Source organism: Zea mays, chromosome 6 (genome assembly GCF_902167145.1).
Source record: "Zea mays cultivar B73 chromosome 6, Zm-B73-REFERENCE-NAM-5.0, whole genome shotgun sequence".
Classification (NCBI taxonomy): Eukaryota; Viridiplantae; Streptophyta; class Magnoliopsida; order Poales; family Poaceae; genus Zea; species Zea mays.
In genome coordinates this window covers 161072226-161097609 of record NC_050101.1, presented here as the reverse complement: position 1 = coordinate 161097609, position 25384 = coordinate 161072226, and the positions used below count along the sequence as shown (strand labels likewise).

At 47.8% G+C, this 25384-nt stretch overlaps 2 protein-coding genes and 1 pseudogene across 3 annotated transcripts; 2 read left to right on the top strand and 1 right to left on the bottom strand.

Annotated features, from left to right (window-relative positions):
• Positions 1 to 4265: 4265 nt before the first annotated feature.
• Positions 4266 to 6606, top strand: LOC100279613 (uncharacterized). The gene is made up of 5 exons (NM_001152609.1): positions 4266 to 4759; positions 4850 to 4919; positions 5017 to 5177; positions 5275 to 5664; positions 6110 to 6606. Exons 1-5 carry the CDS (start codon positions 4538 to 4540, stop codon positions 6350 to 6352), a joined length of 1086 nt encoding a protein of 361 aa, NP_001146081.1. The 5' UTR covers positions 4266 to 4537; the 3' UTR covers positions 6353 to 6606.
• Positions 6607 to 8463: 1857 nt separating this feature from the next.
• LOC103631539 (arginyl-tRNA--protein transferase 1-like) lies at positions 8464 to 10070 on the top strand (annotated as a pseudogene).
• Positions 10035 to 16218, bottom strand: LOC103630410 (uncharacterized). Of its 2 annotated transcripts, none has more exons than XM_008651463.4 (2): positions 14264 to 16218; positions 10035 to 10376 (listed from the first exon to the last, which is right to left on the bottom strand). In XM_008651463.4, the coding sequence occupies exons 1-2, from the start codon at positions 15129 to 15131 to the stop codon at positions 10366 to 10368; spliced, it is 879 nt and encodes a 292-aa protein (XP_008649685.1). In that variant the 5' UTR covers positions 15132 to 16218; the 3' UTR covers positions 10035 to 10365. The 2 variants fall into 2 exon arrangements, with proteins under 2 accessions (XP_008649685.1, XP_008649686.1); XM_008651464.4 differs by having other exon boundaries at positions 15759 to 16106.
• Positions 16219 to 25384: the final 9166 nt, after the last annotated feature.

Below are 25384 nucleotides of genomic sequence, written 5' to 3'. Positions count from 1 at the left end.
CATTATCCTCATCACTAGAGGTTTCATATTTAGTGGAGGACTTTGATTTTACCTTCTTCCTTTTGCCGTCTTTTGCCATGAGGCACTTGTGGCCGACGTTGGGGAAGAGGAGGCCCTTGGTGACGGCGATGTTGGCGGCGTCCTCGTCGGAGGAGCTCTCCTCAGAGTCCCACTCGCGGTACACATGGGCATCGTCGCCCCTCTTCTTGTGATACCTCTTCTTTTCTCTCCTCTTGCCCTTCTTGTCGTCGCCCCTGTCACTATCACTAGATAACGGACATTTAGCAATGAAATGACCGGGCTTACCAGATTTGTAGCACACCTTCTTGGAACAGGGCTTGTAATCTTTCCCATTCCTTTGCTTGAGGATTTGGCGGAAGCTCTTAATGATGAGCGCCATCTCCTCATTGTCAAGCTTAGAGGCGTCGATGGGTTGTCTACTTGATGTAGACTCCTCCCTTTTCTCCTCCGTTGCTTTGAATGCAACCGGTTGTGCTTCGGGCGCGGAGGGGCCATCTAACTCGATGATTTTCTTTGAGTCTTTGATCATCAACTCAAAGCTCACAAAATTTCCTATCACTTCCTCGGGAGACATTAGTGTATATCTAGGATTACCACGAATTAATTGAACTTGCGTAGGATTAAGGAAAACAAGTGATCCAAGAATAACCTTAACCATTTCATGGTCATCCCATTTTGTGCTCCCGAGGTTGCGCACTTGGTTCACCAAGGTCTTCAAGCGGTTGTACATGGCTTGAGGGTCCTCGCCTTAGTTGAGTCAGAACCGATCGAGCTCCCCCTCGATCGTCTCCCGCTTGGTGATTTTGGTCACCTCATCTCCTTCGTGTGCGGTCTTGAGTACGTCCCAAATCTCCTTTGCGCTCTATAATCCTTGCACCTTGTTATACTCCTCTCGACTTAGAGAGGCGAGGAGTATAGTGGTGGCTTGGGAGTTGAAGTGCCGGATTTGGGCGACCTCGTCCGAATCATAGTCTTCATCCCCCGGTGATGGTACCTGTACTCCAATCTCAACAACATCCCAAATGCTAGTGTGGAGTGAGGTTAGATGATGCCTCATTTTATCACTCCACATATTATAATCTTCACCATCAAACATAGGTGGTTTGCCTAATGGGACGGAAAGTAAAGGAGTACGTTTGGAAATGCGAGGATAGCGTAGGGGAATCTTACTAAACTTCTTGCGCTCATGGTGCTTAGAAGTTACGGACGGCGTGTCGGAGCCGGAGGTGCATGGCGATGAAGAGTCAGTCTCGTAGTAGACCACCTTCCTCATCTTCTTCTTCTTGTCACCGCTCCGACCCGACTTGTTGTGTGAAGGGGATCCCTTCACCTTGTTGGCGGACTCCCCGGATGGAGCCTTCCCATGGCTTGTGGCGGGCTTCTCGCCGGTCCCGGTCTCCCTCTTGGCGGATGCTCCCGACATCACTTCGAGCGGTTAGGCTCTAATGAAGCATCGGGCTCCGATACCAATTGAAAGTCGCCTAGAGGGGGGGGTGAATAGGGCGAATATGAAATTTATAAACTTAAGCACAACTATAAGCCGGGTTAGCGTTAGAAATAGAAACGAGTCCGAGAGAGAGGGCGCAAAACAAATCGTGAGCGAATAAAGAGTGAGACACGGTGATTTGTTTTACCGAGGTTCGGTTCTTGCAAACCTACTCCCCGTTGAGGTGGTCACGAAGACCGGGTCTCTTCCAACCCTTTCCCTCTCTCAAACGGTCACTTAGACCGAGTGAGCTTCTCTTCTCAATCAAACGGAACACAAAGTTCCCGCAAGGACCACCACACAATTGGTGTCTCTTGCCTCGATTACAAATGAGTTTGATCACAAGAAGAATGAGAAAGAAAAGAAGCAATCCAAGCGCAAGAGCTCAAATGAACACAAATATCACTCTCTCACTAGCCACTATTGATTTGAGTTGTCTTTGGACTTGGGAGAGGATTTGATCTCTTTGGAGTGTATAGAATTGAATGCTATAACTCTTGTAATGTGTTGAAGGTGGAAAACTTGGATGCCTTGAATGTGGGGTGGTTGGGGTATTTATAGCCCCAACCACCAAAATATGGCTGTTGGAAGGCTGCAGTCGCATGGCGCACCGGACAGTCCGGTGCGCCACCGGACACTGTCCGGTGCGCCAGCCACGTCAGTAGACCGTTGGGGTTCGACCATTGGAGCTCTGACTTGTGGGCCCTCTGGGCTGTCCGGTGGTGCACCGGACAGGTCCTATAGACTGTCCGATGTGCCTCCCGCGCGTGCTCTGACCTCTGCGCGCACTGTAGCGCATTGAATGCGGTTGCAGTCGACCGTTACGCGCGAAGTAGCCGTTGCTCTGCTGGCACACCGGACAGTCCGGTGAATTATAGCGGAGCGCCCTCTGAATTTCCCGAAGGTAGCTAGTTCAGCGTCGAGTGCCCTGGTGCACCGGACACTGTCCGGTGCGCCAGACCAGGGTGCCTTTGGGTTGTCTTTTGCTCTCTTTGTTTGAACCATTTCTTGGTCTTTTTATTGGCTTATTGTGAACCTTTGGCACCTGTAAAACTTATAGACTAGAGCAAACTAGTTAGTCCAATTATTTGTGTTGGACAATTCAACCACCAAAATCAATTAGGAAAAAAGTGTAAGCCTAATTCCCTTTCAGGATGCAAGGATTAGTGAGAGATAAGCATGTATTAGTCATGTATAAGTGAAATTAGCTTGTTGAGCTCACTGTATGACACCAGAGGCGTACGTATACGTATGAGCATGGAGAAAATTATGAAGAAAATATTTGTAGGGACTTTAAAAATGATTCTGAATGTATTTCTCATGAGGAAAATATTTGAAGAATTATCGGTGGAATATTTGGTCAGTGTTTCTGAAAAGAATTTGAGAGGATTATTGGTGAAATATTTGTATGATATTTTGAGGAGGATTTTGGAGAAAAATATAGACCACTATATTTTATTTGTTGATATCAACTTACAAACAAGCTTTTTGAAATGAAATTTAAAATTCATTTTGAATTTAGAGCGAGTTTGAGAAAATTTTCAAGATTTGAATTTTTGGGTACTACAACCCTTCAATCAGTCTTTTACACATCCTATATATTATATCAACATAATACAAATGGAGCGGATCATAGCCTATTTTAACTAAAGTTGGTGCTCGGAGTAAGTTTAGAAATCTAGATGCTGCTATTATCGTACATGTTCGATGATCTATACACCAAAACTCAAAGGATTCGAGACTCAAATGACCTAAATGCATTTTACCTGTATGTAGTAGAGCTGGGTAAGGGCTAAAGTGGGTCATGCCCCAAATAGGCTTAGACCCGTTTTAGTTCTATGACTAAAACTATTCAAAACACATTAAATAAATCATAAGAGGACTAAAATATTCCTTAACATTTTCACGTCACTAGTGCAACTGAAATAAAGAAGAGACAAAAGTGGAATTTACATGATTTAGTCCTTTTTTGTCACCTACTGAGAGACTAGAAACTAAAACAATTTAGTTCTTATTTTAGTCTCACCGTTTGATAATTTAGGAACTAAATAGAACTAAAATAAAGGAACTAATCTTTAGTCTCTCAAACTAAACGGGACCTTAGAATATTTCTTAATTAAATACATGATTTTGCTACTTCAAATTACTATAAAAATAACAGGTATGCCCCCGTCCCTTTGCCTTTCCCATCAGTTGGCCCCGTCTCTTTTTTCTTGTGCAAGCTCGGCCACTGCCTATGCGTGCTAAATAGAGCCATATCCGTTTGCCTTTACTCTATAATCACCCACCATTCAAGCCTTCGTTGAGGCCGAAAGTGATGTGCACCCTGCATAGGTCGCTTCAAGGCATGAAAAGGACGGTCTTTATCGTATCCAGTAGTACATACTGTACAAAATACAGCTGCTGGTTTCACAGCTCGTCCAATCATATATAACACGGCAGTGGGCCTTTGGGCCAAAGCCCAAAAGACGGCTGGCCTGCCGTGCGAAAAACGCTGAGAGCCACGTAACGGCACGGCAAAGCGAGTCCAGCGATCCAGTCCAGCAAGCACGGTGGCGCCGCGGCCCGCGAGATCCGTAGCGCAAGGGGGCACCACCGGCCACGCAACGTGGCGGCAGGACCGAGACCTCCCGGAGTCACGAAACCCGAAACGCCCTCCTGCCCACGCGCGAGATCCTACGGCAGACGACCGACGAGCCCACCCCCGCCCCACGCTGATTGTCTGTCTCACTGTGCCGCGCTCGCACTCGGCACGGCAGTCGTCTCGTCGCCATCTCCCCACCACCTCGTCACCGCAGACCATGCCCCCACGGGGCCCCCGCGCGGCCGTGGCCTACCGGTGAACGCCACCCAGACACACGGGACCGCGCAGCCGGCGAGCACGGCATCGCACATCACGGGCGCGGCCAAGAGGCGGGAGCCGTGCGCTGCGAAGTGCGGAAGCGCCTGTTAATTGCTCTCCCTCCAGTGCCGCGCAGTGCGCACAGGGTTTTAGGAAGGGGGCGACACCGGTATCGCCATTCGCCAGCCATGGAATCCGCAACGGCGGCCGTCCGCAGCGCGTCGCTAGCCCGGGCCCGGCCCGCGCCGCTCGTCCACGGGCGCGCGCGCGGGGCGGGTCGCGTCGTGGGCGCTGGCCTCGCCGCGCGCGCCCGGCGGAGGGCGCTCGTCGCCGTAGCCTCCCACCAGGAGCACCACGAGCCGCTCCCGCCGCGCGCGCAGGAGGGCGGCGCCGTGGCTGTGGCGACGCAGGTGAGTCGCGGCGATCCGGAATCGTGCGCGCGCCTTCTTCTCGGCGTACTGTGATGCCCTGATGTTTTGAGGAGTTTTTTTTTAATGCAGGCTGACGAGGCGGAGGTCCATGCGATTGACGCTCCGGCGGCTGCTGCTGAAACCTCGTCTTCCCAACTGGGTAAGTCGGAGACGATGGATGGTGCGAAACTTCTAAATCTGTTTGATCCCGAATGATGGATCCTTACTTTTTACTGCGCCTTTGCCTTCCCTCCCAGCTGCTGGCAAGACAGTGCGTGTTCGATTTGTGCTGAAAAGGCAGTGCACGTTCGGGCAGAGCGTCTGCCTTGTCGGCGACGACCCTGCGCTCGGCCTCTGGGATCTGTCGAACGCGTTTCCTTTGAAGTGGGCGGAAAGCCACGACTGGACCTTAGAGAAAGTGAGCCTTTGTTTTGTGCGCATGCGCATTGTGTGCTATGATCTGCGTGCTTCTGAAGTGACGACGTCACCCTTTCTGTCTATCCTGTTTTGACCAGGATTTGCCGGCCAACAAGCTGATTGAGTTCAAGTTCTTGCTCCAAGATTCCACAGGAAAGTTGCATTGGCAGGGTGGGCCAAACAGAAGCTTTCAGACAGGTGAAACCGCCGCAAACACATTGGTTGTGTTTGAAGATTGGGGTGATGTGAAGAATCAGAAAATAGTAGAAGAGGGGGGAGTGGCGTCTGCTGGGATAGAACAAACTGTTGTTTCAAATGACAGCGAAAGCAGAAAGGGTACTGTTTTAGAAGCTGAGCTCCAAGTAGATGATAATCTGGTCCAAGAAGATGAATTCGTTGTTGCCAAGGAGGACAAGAAGCCAGCGGTTGCCACAGATGCTTCTGTTCAAGTAGATTGGGTGAAGACAGACGAAGCTAACCCTCAAAAGGTAACCTGTTTAATCAACACCTGTCGCACATGACATAGAGCAAACACAGTTTAATTCCATAAGCCTTTTATATACCTGTTAGTCTATTATGCTGTCTATAAGTAGTTCAGTGTACGTTCTATGCACGCTATCTGAAATATTTAACAGCTTGTAGAGTGAGTCTTAATGCGTTTACAAGTGACCACGCTGATAACAGTTGAGGGGTATTAACAACTGCACACTATTTTAATTCACCAGAGCACAAAAGAGTTTGGTAGTTCCTTGCTAAGTGTTTTAGGGAAAAATAATGGGAACTGAAAATTTATCTGGTGTTAGTATTCATTTGAATAGGAGGAAGGGGTTTCCTGAAGTGGGAAAAAGCCCGCAATCCAATAGCTATGTTTGATTGTTCAATTATCCATGTTAAGTGTACTCATTCGATGAGCCTTTTCTTTTTCTTGATCAGTCCAAGTTGCATGAGGAAATGGAAGTTCTAGACGAACTTCTTGGAAAAGAAAACATGGAGAACAGCGGTATTTCGAGCACTGATGAGAATTATGCTGAAAAAACTGGAGATGATATCTTGTTTGAGGATGGCGTTCTGATTGAGAATGGGTTAGCCACTGCTTATGAACATGATTTGCTTTGGGGTTGGAAGGCCCTGCAGCAGCTGCTGATGAGCCTGGGTTTCAAAATGGATACAACATGAAAAAGGCATAATCTATTGCCATATATCTAATGTTCGTATGTCGCAATTCGGATGCAATGGTGTTGCTTTCCAGGATAATTTGTTTTGACCCCTGAGGAGACTGCCTTGTGGATGTTCACGGAAAAGGCTTTGCACTCTAGAAAGCTGCTGGCATTGTGGTATTGTATGTATATAATATGTTCGTTTTCCAGGCGTGCTGTATCTTAGCAGGAATGAGAACCTGTTATTATAAATAATCAACCATCAGTTTTACTATCATCTGTGCTCGAAACTTATCCTATCTCATCTCCGTGAAGATGTTATGGTCTGCAGACGCTGCATGGGAACTGTATATACGTGTGGTGAGAAAAATGTCTTTGACAAATGTGGACAATATGATAGTAGGTTCTATTTCTCCTTGGAATGTAGTTGTCTCAGTTGTTCCGTGTATTAGCACAGCTCTTAGGTTAGGTTGGTCTTATTTGACTAGTTAGAGACCGAGCCCAAAACCATGACTTTGATATCACTGTTAAAGATCTTTAACTTTAGCTCATAACCCTAGCCATTAGAAACCGTAAAACAGAGAGTCTAGCTTCGGAGTTTTGGGAGGTCACCATGTGAAGGTCGGAGTATAGTGTTGATGGCGACAACGGCTCTGATAGATTAGAAGCGGCGACAATCCTTTCACAAAACAGTCAAGTATTATTATTCTATAGCCTAGTGGTTGGAGGTGCTTTAGTAGCAACTTCAGATCCTAAGTTTAACTCTCAAGATCATATATAGGTTGGATAAAAAATTCCCAATCCTGTCGCTAAGGTTTAGGGATGTTTTGGCCAATGAGGTGAGTTCTTCTATCTCTTAAGAAATACCTTGGGAGGCCAACACCTGGTTAATCGAGTTTTTTATATACTACATATGCGATTTGAGCTCTTACAAGAAGGTGCGGGTTTTTTTATATACTGCGTATGCTTGAGATTTAAGCTCTTATAATGTGATTGGAAGGTAGATTTTTTATATATACAGTTGGTTACTCATTTTTGACTCCTTCAGGATATAAAAAATAAGACAACACAGTCAAATTAAGTTTCATCTTCATTCTTTGAATCAATTTCCTTCGAGGGAAATTGATTAAAGGATGAAGATGTAGAAAACTAACAGAAGATAAATGAAGGACGTTAAGGGTAAATCATATACAACTCAAGAATGAAGCATATAATTCAACCCTATTAGACATTTCTTTCTTCTACTCTTATTATTTAACAAAGGATCACAAATGTACCTTCGGCTATTATTGAGAATTACAATACGAAGGTAAGAAGAATACAACTTCGTAGGTAGAGTGAGACAGCTATTCTCATTAGTTATTTTCTGCAGTCAACCGGCCCCAATTTCCAACATGTTCTGTTAGCCACAGGGATTTTCCAGTTCCTGTGGTGGGATTTGGGGCCTAGTATAAGCTTACGAGTTTCATGCTAACTTGTTGATTGAAATATGGCTTTCCAACAAGATAGCAAAAAAATTCAACTTCAATTGGGGTCTTGGTTTCTTGCTAGATCCAGGATGTGCATAGATCAAGTCTGCTATTTTCTTGTTGCATGGTGCAGGTTTCAAGGTGGAACATACTGCAATATAATGTTCACCCAGTGGAAGGCAATTGCAGTTAATGGTATATTGTGACTAGGCATCGACTAGTCGACTCAGGGAAGCGTATTGCCCAATTGCCTAGCCTATTGGCTATCCCAGTAGGCTTCATATCACGGTCGAATGATTTTCCTGTTTCCTGCTCATGCTCCTTTCAGCTGGCAGCTAGGTCAAAGCCAGAGGAGCCTGTGTTTTAGTATATAGGATAGGATGTGGTGGTATGGGATGGGCCTTGAATACTACTGGGCTGAAGCCCAAGTTACCGTCAGCCTGTCAGCAGCAACTAGTTCAACTAGAAAGAGCTGACTAATCATGAGTAGTTAACTGACCGATTAACTAGGCAAACTAATCAAATTGATGTACCTGGTCGTTCGCTTTCGACTATTTTGGTTCACATACTGAGAAGACAAATGTAACTAGAGATGCAAGGTCCACTTGCGCTGGGTCATCAGGTCCACTCATTGGGTAACCATTTGCACCCCTAAATTAAACTCAACTTAACATGCAAGACAATAGTTTGGGATAAATTGGATTGATTAAAAACAAAGGTATGACAAACAAATAAATTGCCACATTGCAGCACATTCGAGGAAAACTGCCACATCTAGCAATTCGGAACAGTGAAAAATCTGCATCCTGAAAAATAAGTTTATTGAGAACAAGTATGTGTGCACTTCGGGGATATACATTTAACTAGGTGGTTAACAGAAAGAGTGAGTTTAACTGAAATGGAACAAGATAACTTGTTGGTGCTGAAGTATAGTAAGTACAGGTTCCAACCCATAATATCTGCTGTTTCATATTTTCCCCTAACGGAATGAAAAACACTTTAGAATGGATGGCATGACTCTGACTTGTGATCATAATTGCAAATTTTACAGCTCTTCTTGATCGTGGTTGGAGATCTGGTTGTTTTCTTTACAAACCTGAGATGGAAGGAACGGACATGCTGTCCCTCATATACGATACGCTTGAAGGCCAATGATTTCATTTGTTCCAAACAGCAAGCTCATGCACTTAAAAAGATGTTCATTTTGATCCATATGCCCTGCTAAGTTTATAATGGACTCCTTAAACTGTCCTGTGTCGTGTTTTCAACCCATCCATGTGCAGGTTTTCCTTGATGGTGAGCTCGATCCACAGATTGGGAATCCCCAGTGTAAGGCAAGTGCAACAAAGCCCTCTGAACCTCTGAATTCACCAACCTCGAAAGTATCAAAGGTATCAGTAAAAGAGTTTCGAGCAGGCATGTGTCCAAGTGTATCGAAAGAAGATGACATCACGTATAACCCCCCCCCCCCCCCCCCCCCCCCCCCCCCCTGAAAGCAAATATTTGTGGCCTCATTGATTTTGCTTGCCAAAGCTGTTGTGGAGACTGTTAGACCTCAAGTCAAAAGGAAAGTCGTAGAAGCAGTGCAAGAAAAAAAAAACCGGAGAAGCAGTGCAAGATTTGGTTTATACGTGCAATATAAGTTTTCAAATAGTGGCAGCAGTTACACGTGGAAATGGTGCTAGTCAAACTGAAGTGCTAGTAGATCTTTCTCCAAACTCTGTTGCAGAAAAGCTATCCATGGCAATGGAACATCTTGGAGAACTAGCTGGTTTTGAAGTAAAAGCTTGTAATGGGCATCTTAATTTCTAATTGAGCACCAATCAGGCAATGCAGAACCACACCGGCATTGTTGTACTTGTACATGTGCAAGTTTCAGACAAGTCTAGTGGTTCAAAGCAAAGCTCTGTGAACAAAACTAATGTGAAATATCCTCTGAAAAGAAAAAATCTTGGAGATTAGGTTGAGCACGTCTCACTTTGATCTTGAGGAGTTTGCTATGTACCTTAGGTATCAGACAAAGGTGCATAAGAAGAAGACAGTTACGGAAAGCTCATACAAGAGATTTCTGGTAGACACACCAATCGTGTTTGTCCCCCCAAAGAGTGGTGATAATACAGTTCCACCATGCGGGTTTGGGTCTTTTCATCAGCAAGACAGAATTGATGGAAAACTTGTGGTTGTTGGTGTAGTTGGTATACTCCCTAAGGGCTTGTTTGGGAGCAAGTGGAATGAAGGGTATTGATTTTTTTTTTTTGATAATGGAGAGAAAGTTCCGGCTTTCCCCTCAAAAGAGGTTAGAGCCAACACAAATTGTTATATCACACTGCTCAATGAAGGGACATACCCCTCCACACAGCCACACACTAACACACTAAAGGTTCTTTAAACTTAATAAAACCAGTGAGATGATTACAAGGCAATCCTATTAGAAAACCTCCAACCAAAATTAACACAAAATTGCATGGCCACCGATTCCAGGCGACGACAGACATTCTTTATTAAAACTCCATCAGCTTCATCCTTTTGTAGCTGGGCCCAGAATCTAAGCCAGTGTGTACCTCTAAAAAGAACCTGCAGATAAGTAAAACTTGAAACATTATTAAAAACTAAGTCATTCCTACTTATCCAAATAGCCCAGCAAAACACTGAGACACCTGTAATAACAAGACGCTTAGTTTTTAAATCAATACCGGTGATCCACGTACTAAAAATATGACGAACAGACCTCGGTGCACTCATACCAAAACAGAAGTGAAACAACCTCCACATATGGCGAGCAACATGACATTCTATAAACAAATGTTGAATAGACTCATCAGTATTACAAAACCCACATTTTTTGTTCCCATTCCAATTTCTTTTGATGAGGTTATCCTTAGTTAGAATAATCCCTTTAACCAAATACCACAAAAAGATTTTAATCTTTAGGGGTAAATTCAGTTTCCAAATCAGCTTGTGATTAAACATTTGACCGTTATTAATCAGAGCCTGATACATTGATTGCACCGTGAACTGACCAGAAGATGTTTCCCTCCACTTAAAGACATCTCTATTAGAGCTCAGCGGAGTGAGCACCACCCGATTAATAAGGTCATACCACAAAGATAAGTTATGACCCCGCAACGTCCTACGAAACGAAACATTGAGGGGGGTTGACCTCAAGATAGACGCAACTGTATCACTTTTCTGTCTCACAATATGATATAGTGAAGGATATTGCCTCATGAGTGGTTGGTCTCCCAACCACACATCCTCCCAGAATCTTATTTGTTCTCCATTACCTAAAACAAAAGATCCTAGGTTAAAAAACAAATCTTTCACTTTCATAATTCCCGACCAGAAATGAGAATCACCTGGCCTGAAGGATACTTTTGACAAGGTGTGCCTCTTAAGGTATTTATTCCGCAACATACTTTGCCAAATTCCATCCTCATTTACTAGCTTGAAAAGCCACTTACTCAGCAAGCATTTATTTTGTAGATCTAAGTTCTTAATACCTAACCCCCCTTGATCCTTAGGTTGGCAAAGGATATTCCATCTAGCAAGCCTGTATTTCTTCTTATGATTTTCACCTTGCCAGAAAAATCTAGATCGAAAATAATCCAATCTCTCAAGTACACCCCTAGGAACCTCAAAGAAAGACAACATAAACATAGCCAAGCTGGTAAGTACCGAATTAATTAGAACAAGACGCCCCCCTACAGACATCAGCTTTCCTTTCCAACCACTGAGTTTCTTTTCAAACTTTTCCTCTATCATTTTCCAATCATTATTTCTTAACCTCTTGTAGTGCATCGGAATACCTAGGTATTTAAACGGATACCCCCCCTTTCTTACAGCCAAAAATCTGTTGATATTGATGTTCCTCCTCTATTGCCTTACCGAAACAAAATAACTCACTTTTATGGTAATTAATTTTCAAACCTGAGACTTGCTCAAAGGCTACAAGAAGCGACTTCAGATTTGCTGCTTTCTCTACATCATTATCAAAAAACAACAAGGTGTCATCCGCGTATTGCAAGATAGAGAGCCCTCCATCTACTAAATGTGGCACTAGACCGTCAACTTGACCATCTGCTTTAGCTCTATTAATCAGAATAGCAAGCATATCCACTACCACATTAAAAAGAATGGGAGAGAGCGGGTCTCCTTGCCTCAACCCCTTGTGAGTCTGAAAGTAAGGCCCAATTTGGTCATTTACCTTGATACCCACATGACCCCCAGTCATAATATAGTCTATCCACTCACACCACGTATTAGAAAAGCCCTTCATCCTTAAGGTTTGTTGGATAAATGACCATTTAACCTTATCATAGGCTTTTTCGAAATCAATCTTGAAAATTACCCCGCTCTGCTTGTTTCTATGCAATTCATGTATGGTCTCATGCAAAACAACCACCCCTTCCATAATATTTCTACCAGGAATGAAAGCAGATTGAGTAGGGCCAACAGTCTTTGAAGCAACAGTTGAGATTCTATTTGTAAGAACTTTAGTAAAAATCTTAAAGCTTACATTCAGTAGACAGATGGGTCTGTACTGTTGAATTATCTCAGCATCCCTGCACTTTGGCAGAAGAATGATTGTACCAAAATTAAGACTATAGAGGGATAAATCTCCTTTATGAAAGTCCTCAAATAAAGCCAGCAAATCGTTCTTAATAACCGACCAGAACACTTGAAAGAACTCCGCAGGGAAACCGTCCGGACCAGGCGCCCTATTGTGCTCCATCTGGAAGAGTGCCCGACGGATCTCTTCTTCCGTGAACTGACAAGTTAAAAACGAATTCTCTAAATCCGATACTTGGGGTATATCCGAAACTTGATTCTCATCAAGTTCAACTGCAGAGGGATCTGGTGGCCCGAACAAAACCTTATAATAAGCAGTAATATGTTTCTTAAGGGCCTCCTCCCCTTGAATAGTATGTACCCCATCTTTAAGTTGGAAGATTCTAGCCTTTCTGTGTTTACCAGTCGCAACCAGCTGAAAATATTTCGTATTAGAGTCACCTTGCAACAGCTCATTAGACTTAGCTCTCTGGTACCACTTCATTTCCTCGTCTCTTAGTATTTGTGCCAACTTAGAATGCAAACAAGTTTTTTGATCTATTTCCTGATTAGACAATGGAGCCACTTCTGCCTTTTTGTCCAAATCATCTAATTTATCTAGCAGATCTTTCTTTTGCTTTTTATAATGACCACTAGTATTTTTAGCCCAACCCCTGAGGTATTGTCTGACTCTCCTAATTCTGGACTGCCATCTTTCCAATGGTGTATCGCCCTCCACCACTGAAGTCCAAATATCCTTTACCATGTCAAAGAATCCATCACGTAATAACCATCCAATCTCAAATTTAAAAGGGTATTGGTTACCTGTTACTGGTTCACCAGTATTCAAGAGTATAGGCGTATGATCAGATATATCTCTACTCAACGCCACTACAGAGGATAAAGGATATTTAGCTTCCCAATCTGTAGTAACCAAAATACGATCCAACTTTTCGAAAGTTGGGTGTGGAAGGTTATTGGCCCAAGTGAATTGTCTCCCTGTCATGTTAAGCTCCTTAAGGTTTAACCCGTCAATAACGGCATTGAACAAAAAAGGCCATCTTTGATCAAAGTTGTCCTTATTTTTTTCATGAGGGTGTCTAAGGATGTTAAAATCACCACCTATTAAGATAGGTAAGGTTTCATGGTTCGCCATTTGGACTAGCTCCGTCAGGAATGCCTCCTTCCTCTCAAATTGGGCTGGACCGTAGACGACTGTTAAAGCCCACTTGAAGCTATCGCTTTTGTTACACACCTTGAACTTGACATAAAACTCCCCTTCATCAATAGCACCAATATCAAATACATCTAAATCAACACCCAACAGAATACCCCCCGAACGGCCTGTAGGTTCTTTTGTGTGCCAAATAAAATTCCTTCCCCCACTAAGATTCCTCAGGAAAGAGTCAGAGAAAGATTTTCTCACTGTTTCCGAAATAGCTATAAAAGACAAAGTGTGTTCTTTAGACAAGTCAGACACAAATCTATGTTTCATAGGGTCTCTGAACCCATCACTATTCCAGAAAACCCCTCTCATTGGGCAACCGATTTTATTTTATTTCTATTCCTGCTCTTTTTCTTAGAGCTTTTTGTGACTTCAGGCCTACTAGTATGAGACATAATTATATGCTCACTAGTAAAGTCCATCACTTCTTCCAACATGTCATTGCGTAAAGAGCCCAAAATGAAGTTATCAAGCTCCTGATCCTCTAACCTCTCTTTTTCCTCTCTCTCTAAAGCAACTGACTTGGCATCTACGAAACTACCAGACTCACCACTCAGCTTATTGGTTAACAACTCTAGGAATTTGTCCCAAGATTTATCATTATTCCCACAAACAAAACCTAAAGAAGTTAACCGCTGCACTACTTCATCAGGAATAAGAACATAAGGTAGGCTGCGTATGGAATTACCTGTAGAGAGGACCGCATCTAAATTGCGAGCAGCCTTCAACTTTGAAGCTCTTTGCATGCTGTCCCCATTCCCGCTCCTGTTTCTTCTTTTGCTCCTGCCTGACTCGGTTAGCCCCATAGTTGCTTCTGGAACAGCAGCCATAGCTGCCACATCCGGAGTACACGGCACCGAAACAGCCATACACGACGAGGTTGCTGGCACAACAGCTTGAGTGGGATTACCAGCATGATCAACACCTTGCATACCCAAACCCAAATCAGCATACTGGACTACCGAGCTAATAACATCATGCGCCGCTCCCTTTTTACCAGTATTACCATCATTACCAGCACCCTTTGAAACAGATTTGCCACTATCTGGAGCACTATTATTAGGGGGCAGAGAATTACCCCCACGAACCACATCCTCTAATTGATCCGACTTATTTTCGTCTTCCCCACAGCTAAAGTCATCCATATCCACTGGAACTGGGCTGTCACCATCCATGTTTTCTTCAACCCGAAATTGCAGCTCAAATAAACATTCACCAATCACCACCTCAATGAACTGCGGGATCAGCAAAGGGTCCAACACCATCACTTGAAGACGACAAATACCATATTGGTTGGTAAACTTCATATCAACAGTTTTTGTTACCCCCAAAATAGATCCAACCGCCCAAATTAGCAAGAATTCCATCATGTCATTTGGAATGCCTGTGAATTGGATCCAGACTTTTGGTAAAGTAGCCTTAACCTCTTTAGGCCCCGACTTCTCTTCTATTGTCATCGAAGCTTTGAACTTCGTCTGCACCACCCCCCACTCAATCATATGATTCAAGTCTCTCCAATTCAGCCACCACTTGAGGAACTGATAAGCACCCTCCATCAATTTTTATACTAGCCAACCTGGAGTCTGCAGGCTGCTTGGTAGAAGAAGTATGGGGTATATAAAAGAACCCCAGCCCATCCACTGCATAGCCAGCCGTGAGAGCTGCTGGTTTGGTACCCCGGAACTTCTGACAGCGTTCAGTGTTGTGAGAGGGAGCCTGACAAATGTCACACCACAGATCAGCGGTGCAAACCTGCATGGTATGGCCCTTCGTCAAACACCTCCAGCAATATGGCGCTTTCTCTTTTCCGCCGCCTTTACCAAACAGATCACCAACTACTCCTTGATCCCCATCCCCCTTTCCTTGCATAACATTCTTACCCTTTGCATCAGACAGAAACTGAGACCCCAAAGGCACTGGTTTTACATCAGGAGCGGTTTCAGGTGCAGGTTTGGCAAGAGCATGATTAATCAGGGCGACAGCTTGTGCAAGAGCTTCAGCCGATGGACCTGCCATTGGTGGCCCCGACGATGAACCCTCCACCTTGCTGACAGCAGAACCGTACCCCTGTCCTGAACTGAAACTGGCTACATCCCCCTGGAGAGAGCGTTGCCCAGCACGCAAATCATCCCCCCACCTAGCCCTATTATTGGCATGACTCCAGCCGCCCCCACGATTGTTACCTGGAAACCTGTTGGGTCCAACGTTGTTGAAGTGCTCGCCTCCTCTGTGAAATTGACGACCTCGGCCAAGATCCCACCTGTCTCCACCATGCCCAGGGACCGACGCATGTCCACCGACGAAGCCGCGACCCATCCCATTTCCATTGCGTCCCGAGAATGGTCCCTGGCCAGCTCCACGACCCCGAAAGCTGCCGTTCCCCAAGCCCGAACCTTGGCCAGCTCCCCGCCCACGGATGCCATTGTTCCCCTCCATAGCCGTCGCCGCCTTCAGAACCTCGGCAAAGGAACCAAACGGGACGCACCCCTTACGAACAAATGGAGCCCTAGAGCTGCAGGGCTTGGTACCGGTGCGAGCAAACAAAGTAACCAGTCCGGGAGTGGGCCTAAAGGGAACGTGCGGCCCAACCTGCAGAGGTGGAACTTTATTCGGCAGTGGACCAAGAAACGTTGCAGCCGGCCGAGCCCAGCACGGGACCTCCCGCTGAATACGCTTTTTTTGAATAATGTTACCAATTTTGGCTGAAACTGACGCCCCTGATAGAGTGCACCCATCCTGTACGCATTTCTCCCGATGAACAGATGGTACCGATCTGGATGAATCTCGACAAGTCAAAGCTTTTTCGAGAACATGATGAAATGCTAATTGAGGAGACACTCTACGACTCGGCAAAGGACCCTCCCAAGGCTTCATATGAGAATCATTTGAGTTAACCTGTTTCACATCATTGTGATGAGCGAATGCCTTAACAGGATATGTGCCCAATTCCCCCTTCACGTCCTTCTCCGCTGAAGATACTGAAGGAACGGTAAGCAGCATATCGTTATCAGGCACAATGACAGGTCCATCAATCTCTGAATCGCTGTCAGAAGCGTATGAACCAGCCCACAACCGATTATTTCTGCCAATTTCCTTTCCATGCACATGAGGTTTTGATCGGCTGGACGAAGCTACCACAAGTTCCATATCTCGATGGTGGCGTTCGTAATCCAGTATGCGATCAGCCTCAATCATGAGATTGTCATTTGAAACCGCAATAGCAGATAAAGGCTTTGGAGCCAGCGTTAAACGCCGAATCCTCAATTTCTTTTGCATTTAGAATGAAGAAAACTAAAAAAAAAAAAAGGTGTAAAGAAACTTACCTTGGCCCCAACGATCATGGCCCACCGCGGACGCTGATGGCGCTGGAGGACTAGGTTCCTGCCGTCCGCTGCAGGTAACCGCTGCGGTGTTGCGTTCCGGCTGGCGGCGGCGGGCGGCGTCAGAAGAAATGTTAAGCTGCCTTCATGATTTGCCCAACGCGACTCTGCGCAGGCTCTCTTTAGTTTACCAGATTTAGCGATAAGTATTGATAGGACTATAATCCTTTGCTATCTAAAATTGAATAGTGGAGGATTATAGGCCCTCCAATCCACTCCATTACCTTTACTCCTAAACAAGCCCTAAATGTTTGTCAAGCAAGTACTTGTTCTGGGATCCTGATCATTCTTTCCTGTCTCTTGGAAAGTATACAGCTCTGAAGGAGATAGATTGGGTCAAGAAGACACAGGAGCACCGTCCCAGCCTTCAGTACTACTACCTCGGTTACTGTATACATTCTTGCAATAAAATGAGATACAAAGCTGCATATCAACCATCAGAACTTTTATGTCCAGTCCATTATGAGTATTTTTTTTTCGCCCTGACACTATATATTTCACAATACATAACCTTGTATAATGTGAACGCCTAAACGTAATAATAGTCAAACTTTACACGTTGAAGTTAAAGGAGGCACACTAAGTTATGTTCTCGTATGCTTACTAAGGCCTTGTTCGCTATCTCATATGGATTGTATGAGATTAGAAAAAATTATGAAAAATTTCGACTTGCTTACGATTTAAACCCACCCAATCGCACCTAATCCATATGGATTGAGAGTAAAATGAACAAGCCCTAACGTGGTTAAAATGGACGGTTTAAGATGTTTTTAGGCAAATGTAACAACTTTGTACCGGGGTTTTCTCCCCCTTTCTTCTTCTTCTTAATACAAAAATACGCAGCTCTCCTGTGTATTCAAGAAAAAAAAAGTTCAAGGTGTTTTCATTTAACAATGTTATTGCTTGTTGTTCTGGAGTAGTAAATTTTTAGGAGACTGATGTTGTCGCTGCCTTCAGACAATGGATTAGTGAAACGTTGAAAGCATACTTTCATCTGGTTAAAAGTTTGGACCATTGAAATTATTGGTTAGTTATTTTTATGTTTTTATTGGTAAAGAGCCTCTAGCTGACTTGGTTAGGTGGTCTGAGTAGAGCATTGAAAGTTTTTATTAGTGAAATTATTGGTTAGCTCTCCTTCAGACAATGTTTTTATGTTTTCATCTGGTTAAAAGTTTGGACCATTGAAAGCATACGTCAAGGTTGTCGGGAAGGAAGGAGCTATCTGATCGAATGGGTGGTGTATTTGTCTTTCTTGACATGCAGATGCAGCCGGTCCGAGAGCTCAGTTCTACTACGATGAAAGGTGCACATGAGGTAACTAGTTTCGTTCAGAAAGAAAGGTCCTAGCTCTGTTATATTGCTGCAAATCTATGCTTCTGTTTTTGGTTGTACAAGGTACGAGTGGGAGGCTCACATAGCTAAGGGTGGTAATGGATTGTGATCCACATGGTTCTTCACAAAATGTCAAAGCCCTAAATAAATTATAGTTCAAAAATGACTATAAATAAAGCCCGATCCTAATCCGACTTGATCCTTAAATCTTATAGTGCAAAATTTACAGACCATTGTCAGCCCACATAGCACAATGTCCGGTCGAGCGTGTTATGTGTGTGTATTGGCACTGAAGTCTAACTTCTTGAATGGCTTTACGCTGAAGAGGAAAAGTGGCGATTCCGTAAGGCTCGATGGGCTAAAACTAAAGGAAAAATGCAGGGAATGGGCCTCTGTCGAAACTGCAATGTTCCGTGCAGTAGGGGCAGGCACAGCGACCGCTCGTGACTAGTACAGATTCTCGTCGTACGTCCACTGCAAAAAGGCCGTACCGCACCGGCGCTCAGCCTGCCTCACCTGCGTGGTCATGAAGTGGCGCAGTGGCATCCCAAAGAGATTCCGCCGGTTTCCGGACGAGGACAGGCCCACCACGACACGTGCCGTCGCACGCCTCGTGACTCTCGTGAGTCGTGAGGTTGCGCGTCCGCTCGTCGTAGCCCGGGTTCGGAACCTGTCGTACGGCACTCCGTAGAACGTACTACTTGGTTTACCGTGTTTGCTTAACCTACGAGGCTAAAACTGCGATTTGGCTGTTGGGGCGAAGGCAAAGACGCCACCCATCGCTCGAGGCCTTCGCTGCAGCCGCTGGTCTGACAGAGACAAAACGGGCAGGGACACCCTTCGCAGGACTCGGCACTTTGACGAAGGCCTGCGGCGACGTCTTCCCGCGGCGCGGCCTCGTTCAGTCCCAAGGCCCACGTGTGATCTGGCCCATTGTAACGGACCCCGCGTGGCCGCCTCTGTATTACGGGCCTAACTTGTAAAGGCATACTTGTAATTACAGCTTGTAACCCTGCTTTATGGGAATATTCTGGGGATAAACTAGGTGTCTGAGGGCACATGCGTCCTTAACACAAGGCGTTGAGCACTCAGATACCTATAAATACCCCCGCACAGTGCCCGTGAAAGGCTAGATTAACAGAGCTATTGCCCCCGAGCATGTAACCCTGTTGTCACCACTGTTCACCCTTGTTGGTCTTCTTGCTGCTGAGAGCAAGTTCCAACATTTGGCGTCCACCGTTCGTGCTACGACCAAACCACCCGCGATGGCACCCAAGAGAGCTAACCCGAAAGCTGACGAGGCTGCGAAGGCAGCACTGCTTGCCGCAAGGAAGGGCAAGGCCCTCGCCCTCACCCAATCCACCCACCAAGAGCTCACCGAAGACAATATTCCCCGCACCTGCGAAGACGACACCCTCCGCACCTGCGGGCCCGAAAGACAGTCGCAGCCACCCCCAGGCTTCGCTCCACTGGAGGGCGCGGATCTCACCGAGGACGGCGAGGTCCTCGGCGTCTCAACAGAAGAACAGCTACAGCTGCGCGCCCTGCGCCTCAAGAACCGCAACCTTCAGAGGCAGAAAGAGATACTGGAGGCCAAGCGCCAGCGTGTGTCCGCACTAGCCAAGGTGCGGCAAATGATACGCGACGAGGAGCAGAAGGCCCAAGACCTCGAGCGCGAGATCGCGCTGATGCAGCGCGAAGGCCACCTCGGTCCACAGCAAGAGCCACCCCTCCAGCAGCGCGCACAACCAGAGGACACGCGCGAAGGCCACCTCGGCCTGCAGCGTGGCCCACCCCCGCAACACCGGGCGCAGCCGGAGAGCCCGTGTTTCCCCCAGCATGACTACGCCTTCCAGCACAGCGCGCCATTCCAAGGGGTCAACTACCTCGACGAGCGAAGTCCCCTGGCGCCACACCTGCAAGTGACACCTTGGCCAGCTAACTTCCGGGCAGGGGCATATCCCAAGTACAACGGCAGCACCGACCCCGCACAGTACATAATGAGTTATCAAGTCGCCGTTGCATCCGCCGGAGGGGACGACGCCACAATGGCGAAGTCTTTCATCATCGCTCTAGAGGGCCCAGCACTCACCTGGTTCACCAGATTGCCTCCGCTGTCCATTGATTCGTGGAGAAGTCTCAGGGACAAGTTCCTTCTCAACTTCCAAGGGTACCGTCCAGACACCGACGCTTTGGCCGAGCTCTCGCTTTGCAAACAGCTGGAAAAGGAGACTCTGCGGGAGTATTACCGCAAATTTTTAACGCTCAAATCACAACTGCCCTCCGTCGATGATCAGATTGCTATCCACTACACCATCAGTGGCCTTCGGGCTGGCGTCCTCTACAGCCACTGTATCAGAGATCCACCCAGGAACCTCGAGGAGCTATATCAGCTCTTCGAAAAATATGCCAAATCCGAAGAGCTCCACCAGCGCAAGGTTGAGTCACAGCGGAAGCCCAAAGATGCCCCGCAGTCCAGCCGCACGTGGACAAGGACTCCGCAGCCAGACTCCGGTCGAGATGGCCGCAGTCAACAGCAAGTGCACAACATCGCCAACCAGCAGCCTGCTGCTGACCCCCCTCGTCGCCAGGAATATCCCCCCAGGGCCGCGGAAATGGAGCTCGTGGCAGGGGCCGAGGGCGAGCGCAGCCGCCGCGCCGGTTCTACTGCCTTTTCCACGGCGAAGACTGCGCCCACCAAACCAAAGACTGCCCCGAGACGAAGGCCACCAGAGACAGAATGGCGCGGGCACAGCCAGCCGACAATCCCAGAATTGTCGCGCATAATTACCAGCCACCCCCTCCACGATATATCCACGCTCCCGCTCCGCATCCACCGCACCACGCTTACCAACACCATCAGGAAGTACAAATCGTACCTCCTCCACCCCCACCACCACACCTAGGGATGAAAACGAACGGGAACGGGCGGGAAACTACCTCTCCCGTTTCCGTTACCATATTTTTTTACCGAAAACGGGAGCGGGAGCGGGAAAGGCGGTAGCGAAAACGGTTGCGGAATATATGAGTATACGAAAACGAACACATACGAACGAATATTCAACGAAAACGGACGGTAGCCGGACAGCAGCCGGATGCACACAGCACACAGGCGCACTGCAGTTGTCGGCCATCTTTTTTTCAGATATGTCTCATGCAATGACAATAACAATGACACAGACACACTGCAGTTGCACACATATTTAAGCACACACAATGACAAAGTTGTTGTCGCATAGAACAGTTGGTTGTTGCCACACGAACCTGAACACTGCGCTGAACGCCCGAACACGTGCACACGAATCTGAACAATGCGTTGAACGCCTGAACACGTGCACACGAACCTGACCACCTGCTGGCTGTTGCGGCTGCCACAACCTGAGGCTGGCTGGGGGCTCCGTAGTGCCGCTGTCGCCGGCCGCCGCAGACCCGCAGTGCCGAACTGCTAATGGATTAGGCTTAGGCAGTGCCAAACAGGCTGGCTGGCGGCTTCTAGTGGACGTCTGGACGAACAGGCTAAATGGTTAGCTAGTGTCGTGGACCACTCGTGCTGGATTGGTGGGCCGTGGGTGGTGGACAAGGGGCAAGGCCGCAAGGGCCTGTAGGATGTAGGCTGCAGCTAGCGTGGGCCAATTTGCCAATATGGGAAAATATAGGAAATTCCCGGTACAATACGGGATACCGTAAATACGGGCGGGAAACACCCTCAACCGTTTTCGGATCCGTTCCCGGACATACCTATCCCGGTTCCCGTACCGTTTTCTTATTTTCCCGGAAAAACGAAAACGAACGGTTCAAAACGGGAATATGGTACGGGATGGGACGGTGTTTTTCCTGATCGTTTTCATCCCTAACCACACCAGCAACACCAAAACATCCCCCATGCCCCAAAGCAGGAAGACTTCGCCGATCAGCCATATCGCGGAGTCATTCACATGATAACAGGGGGGTCCAGCACTGACTTCGACACCAAGCGGCAGAAGCGGGACCACTACCGCAGCATCAACCATGTCGCGGTCACTGGCCCAGTCGTGCAGACGAAGTGGTCCCACATACCGTTAACCTTCGATGCACGAGACGTCGATCTGCGCAGCGCCCCCCACATTGACGCTATGGTCATCAATTGCAGCGTGGCAGGCTGGGACTTACACAAAGTCCTAGTCGACAACGGCAGTCAGGCGAACATCATCTTCCTGCACGCCTTCGATCGCATGGGTATAAGCCACAGCTTGCTGAAGCCTTCGGACAACCCTTTGTATGGTTTCGGCGGCAAGGGCACCTTTCCAGTTGGCAAGATAGAGTTGCCCCTCTCCTTCGGTGTAGCACCCAATGCCCGAAGTGAGCAAGTAACCTTCGACATTGTCGATATGGTATATCCATACAACGCCATCATGGGCTGGGGCTCCATCAATAAGTTCGAAGCTGCCATTCACGGGTTGTACCTATGTATGAAGATACCAGGTCCGCTAGGCGCCATCACAATCTACGGCAACCAGCAGACGGCGCGCAACATAGAGCGGGACTTCGTGCCTGGTCAGAGGAACGTACACTGTCTCACGACCCAGCGCGAAGTCCCTGCGCCGGCCAGCCCAACCGACAAGCAGCACGACAAGGCACAGTTGCAGTGCCAGGACGGGACCAAGACCGTCCCCCTCGATCAGGCCACGCCCAAGCAGACAGTCACTATCAGCGAAGACCTCACCTCACTTGAAGAAGGGAAACTTCTCTGCTGCCTGGCCAAGAATAAAGATGTCTTCGCCTGGTCCGCCCTCGACCTGGTCGGAGTCAGCCGATCCATAATTGAGCACAGCTTGGGAATTGACCCTTCGGTGCGACCCAAAAAGCAGAGACTTCGCAAAATGTCAGACGAAAAGACAGAGGCCGCCAAGGCAGAGGTGCACCGCCTCCTGGAGGCTAAATTCATCGAGCTAGTGGCTTACCCCACGTGGCTCTCCAATGTTGTGATGGTGCAGAAAAAAGCGGGAAATGGCGCATGTGCATAGACTTCACCAGTCTCAATAAGGCCTGCCCAAAGGACAATTTCCCGTTGCCGCGGATCGACAAAATAGTCGATAGCGCGGCCGGATGCGAGGTCATGTCCCTCCTCGACTGCTTCTCCGGCTATCACCAGATATACATGAAGGAGGAAGACAAGGCTAGCACCAGCTTTATAACACCCTTCGGCACTTATTGCTTTGTCAGAATGCCGGAGGGTCTCAAGAATGCCGGGTCCACCTTCTCCAGACTCACCAAAACAGTACTCGAAGGGCAGGTCGGCAGAAATATATTTACATATGTGGACGACATCGTCGTCGCCAGCAAGAATAAGGAGGACCATCTCGCCGACCTGGCAGAGACATTCGCGAACATGCGAGATGCGCGACTCCGCCTAAACCCGGAAAAGTGCGTCTTCGGTGTTCGCCAGGGCAAGATATTGGGCTACCTGGTGTCCCGCCGCGGCATCGAGGCCAACCCAACCAAGATCCAGGCCATCGTCGATATGTCGCCTCCGCAGTCCGCCAGGGACGTCCAGCGCCTGACAGGCAGGTTGGCTGCTCTCAACAGATTCATCTCCAGGTCCGCCGAGCGAAGTCTCCCCTTCCTCAAAACACTCCGCGGCGCGAAGGACTTCGCCTGGGGACCGGAGCAACCAGCGGCCTTCGCCTCACTAAAACAGTACCTGTCGGAGCTGGCCATCCTCACAAGCCCCGACTCCTCGCTCCCCTTATTGCTCTATGTCGCGGCTTCGCCGCACGCGGTCAGCGCGGCACTGGTACAGGAGCAGACAGTCGAGGGCGCAGTCAGACAGTGCCCTGTCTACTATGTCTCCGAAGTCCTGACACCGTCCAAATGCAACATGACAGAGCTGGAGAAGATTGCCTACGCAGTTGTTATGTCCTCGCGCAAGCTGTGCCATTACTTCGAAGCATTCAAGGTCCGAGTCACCTCAGACAGGGGGCTCGGCGAACTATTCAGAAACCCGGAGGCATCAGTGAGGATTGCCAAGTGGGCAGCCGAACTCTCCGGCTACCACATCAGCTTCGAACCCAGGACAGCTATCAAGTCGCAAGTCCTCGCAGACTTCGTCGTCGACTGGACTGGGCCAGTAACACAGCCGGACCCGTCCACAGAAAAGGTCTGGACTATCCATTGCGACGGTGCATGGTGTCATGCGGGGGCAGGCGTCGCTGCAGTCGTCACCTCACCAGCCGGAGTCAAACACAGATATGCAGCACGCCTCAGCTTCGCTCTGGAATCCGACAAATGTACAAACAACATAGCAGAGTATGAAGCAGTTATCCTCGGCCTCCGCAAGCTAAGGGCCCTCGGAGTCACCACATGTATCATCAAAACAGACTCCAAGATAGTTGCCGGCCAGGTCGAGAAAGACTATGCAGCAAAAGACCCCGCGCTCATGCAATACCTCGCGGCTATCCGAAGTCTCGAGAGACAGTTCAAGGGATTCACCCTACAGCATGTGGACAGGGCCAAGAACGAGGAGGCCGATGCATTAGCCAAGGCCGCCGCCAGGGGCGAGCCCCTGCCCTCCGACGTATTCTTTCACACCATCGGCACGCCGGCCGTCCGGAGCCCCGAAGGGCTCCAAATAACTAATGATAGCGAGGGCCACCGTATAGTCAACCTAATCATGACCGAAGACTGGCGGGCACCAATAACCCTGTTCCTACAGGGATACTATCATCCAACCGACGTCAGTGAGGCAAAGCGCCTCAGACATCGAAGCCGGGACTTCGCACTGATCGAGGGCCAATTATACAAGAAAGGGGTCAGTCAGCCAATGCTTAAATGCGTCACCGAAACCGAAGGCATGCAAATCCTACGCGAGGTCCACAGTGGCACGTGCGGCTCGCACGCGGGGCCAAGGGCCCTGGCTGCAAAGGTGATCCGACAAGGGTTTTACTGGCCTGCAATGATCTGCGCCGCAAATCGAGTCACAAGGTCCTGCGAAGCCTGCCAGAAGTTCTCTCCTCGGTCAGGCAACCCCTCGCAATATACAAAGCTGATTGCCCATACATGGCCTCTCCAGCGCTGGGGCCTGGACATTGTCGGGCCCCTGCCCACCGCTCAGGGGAACC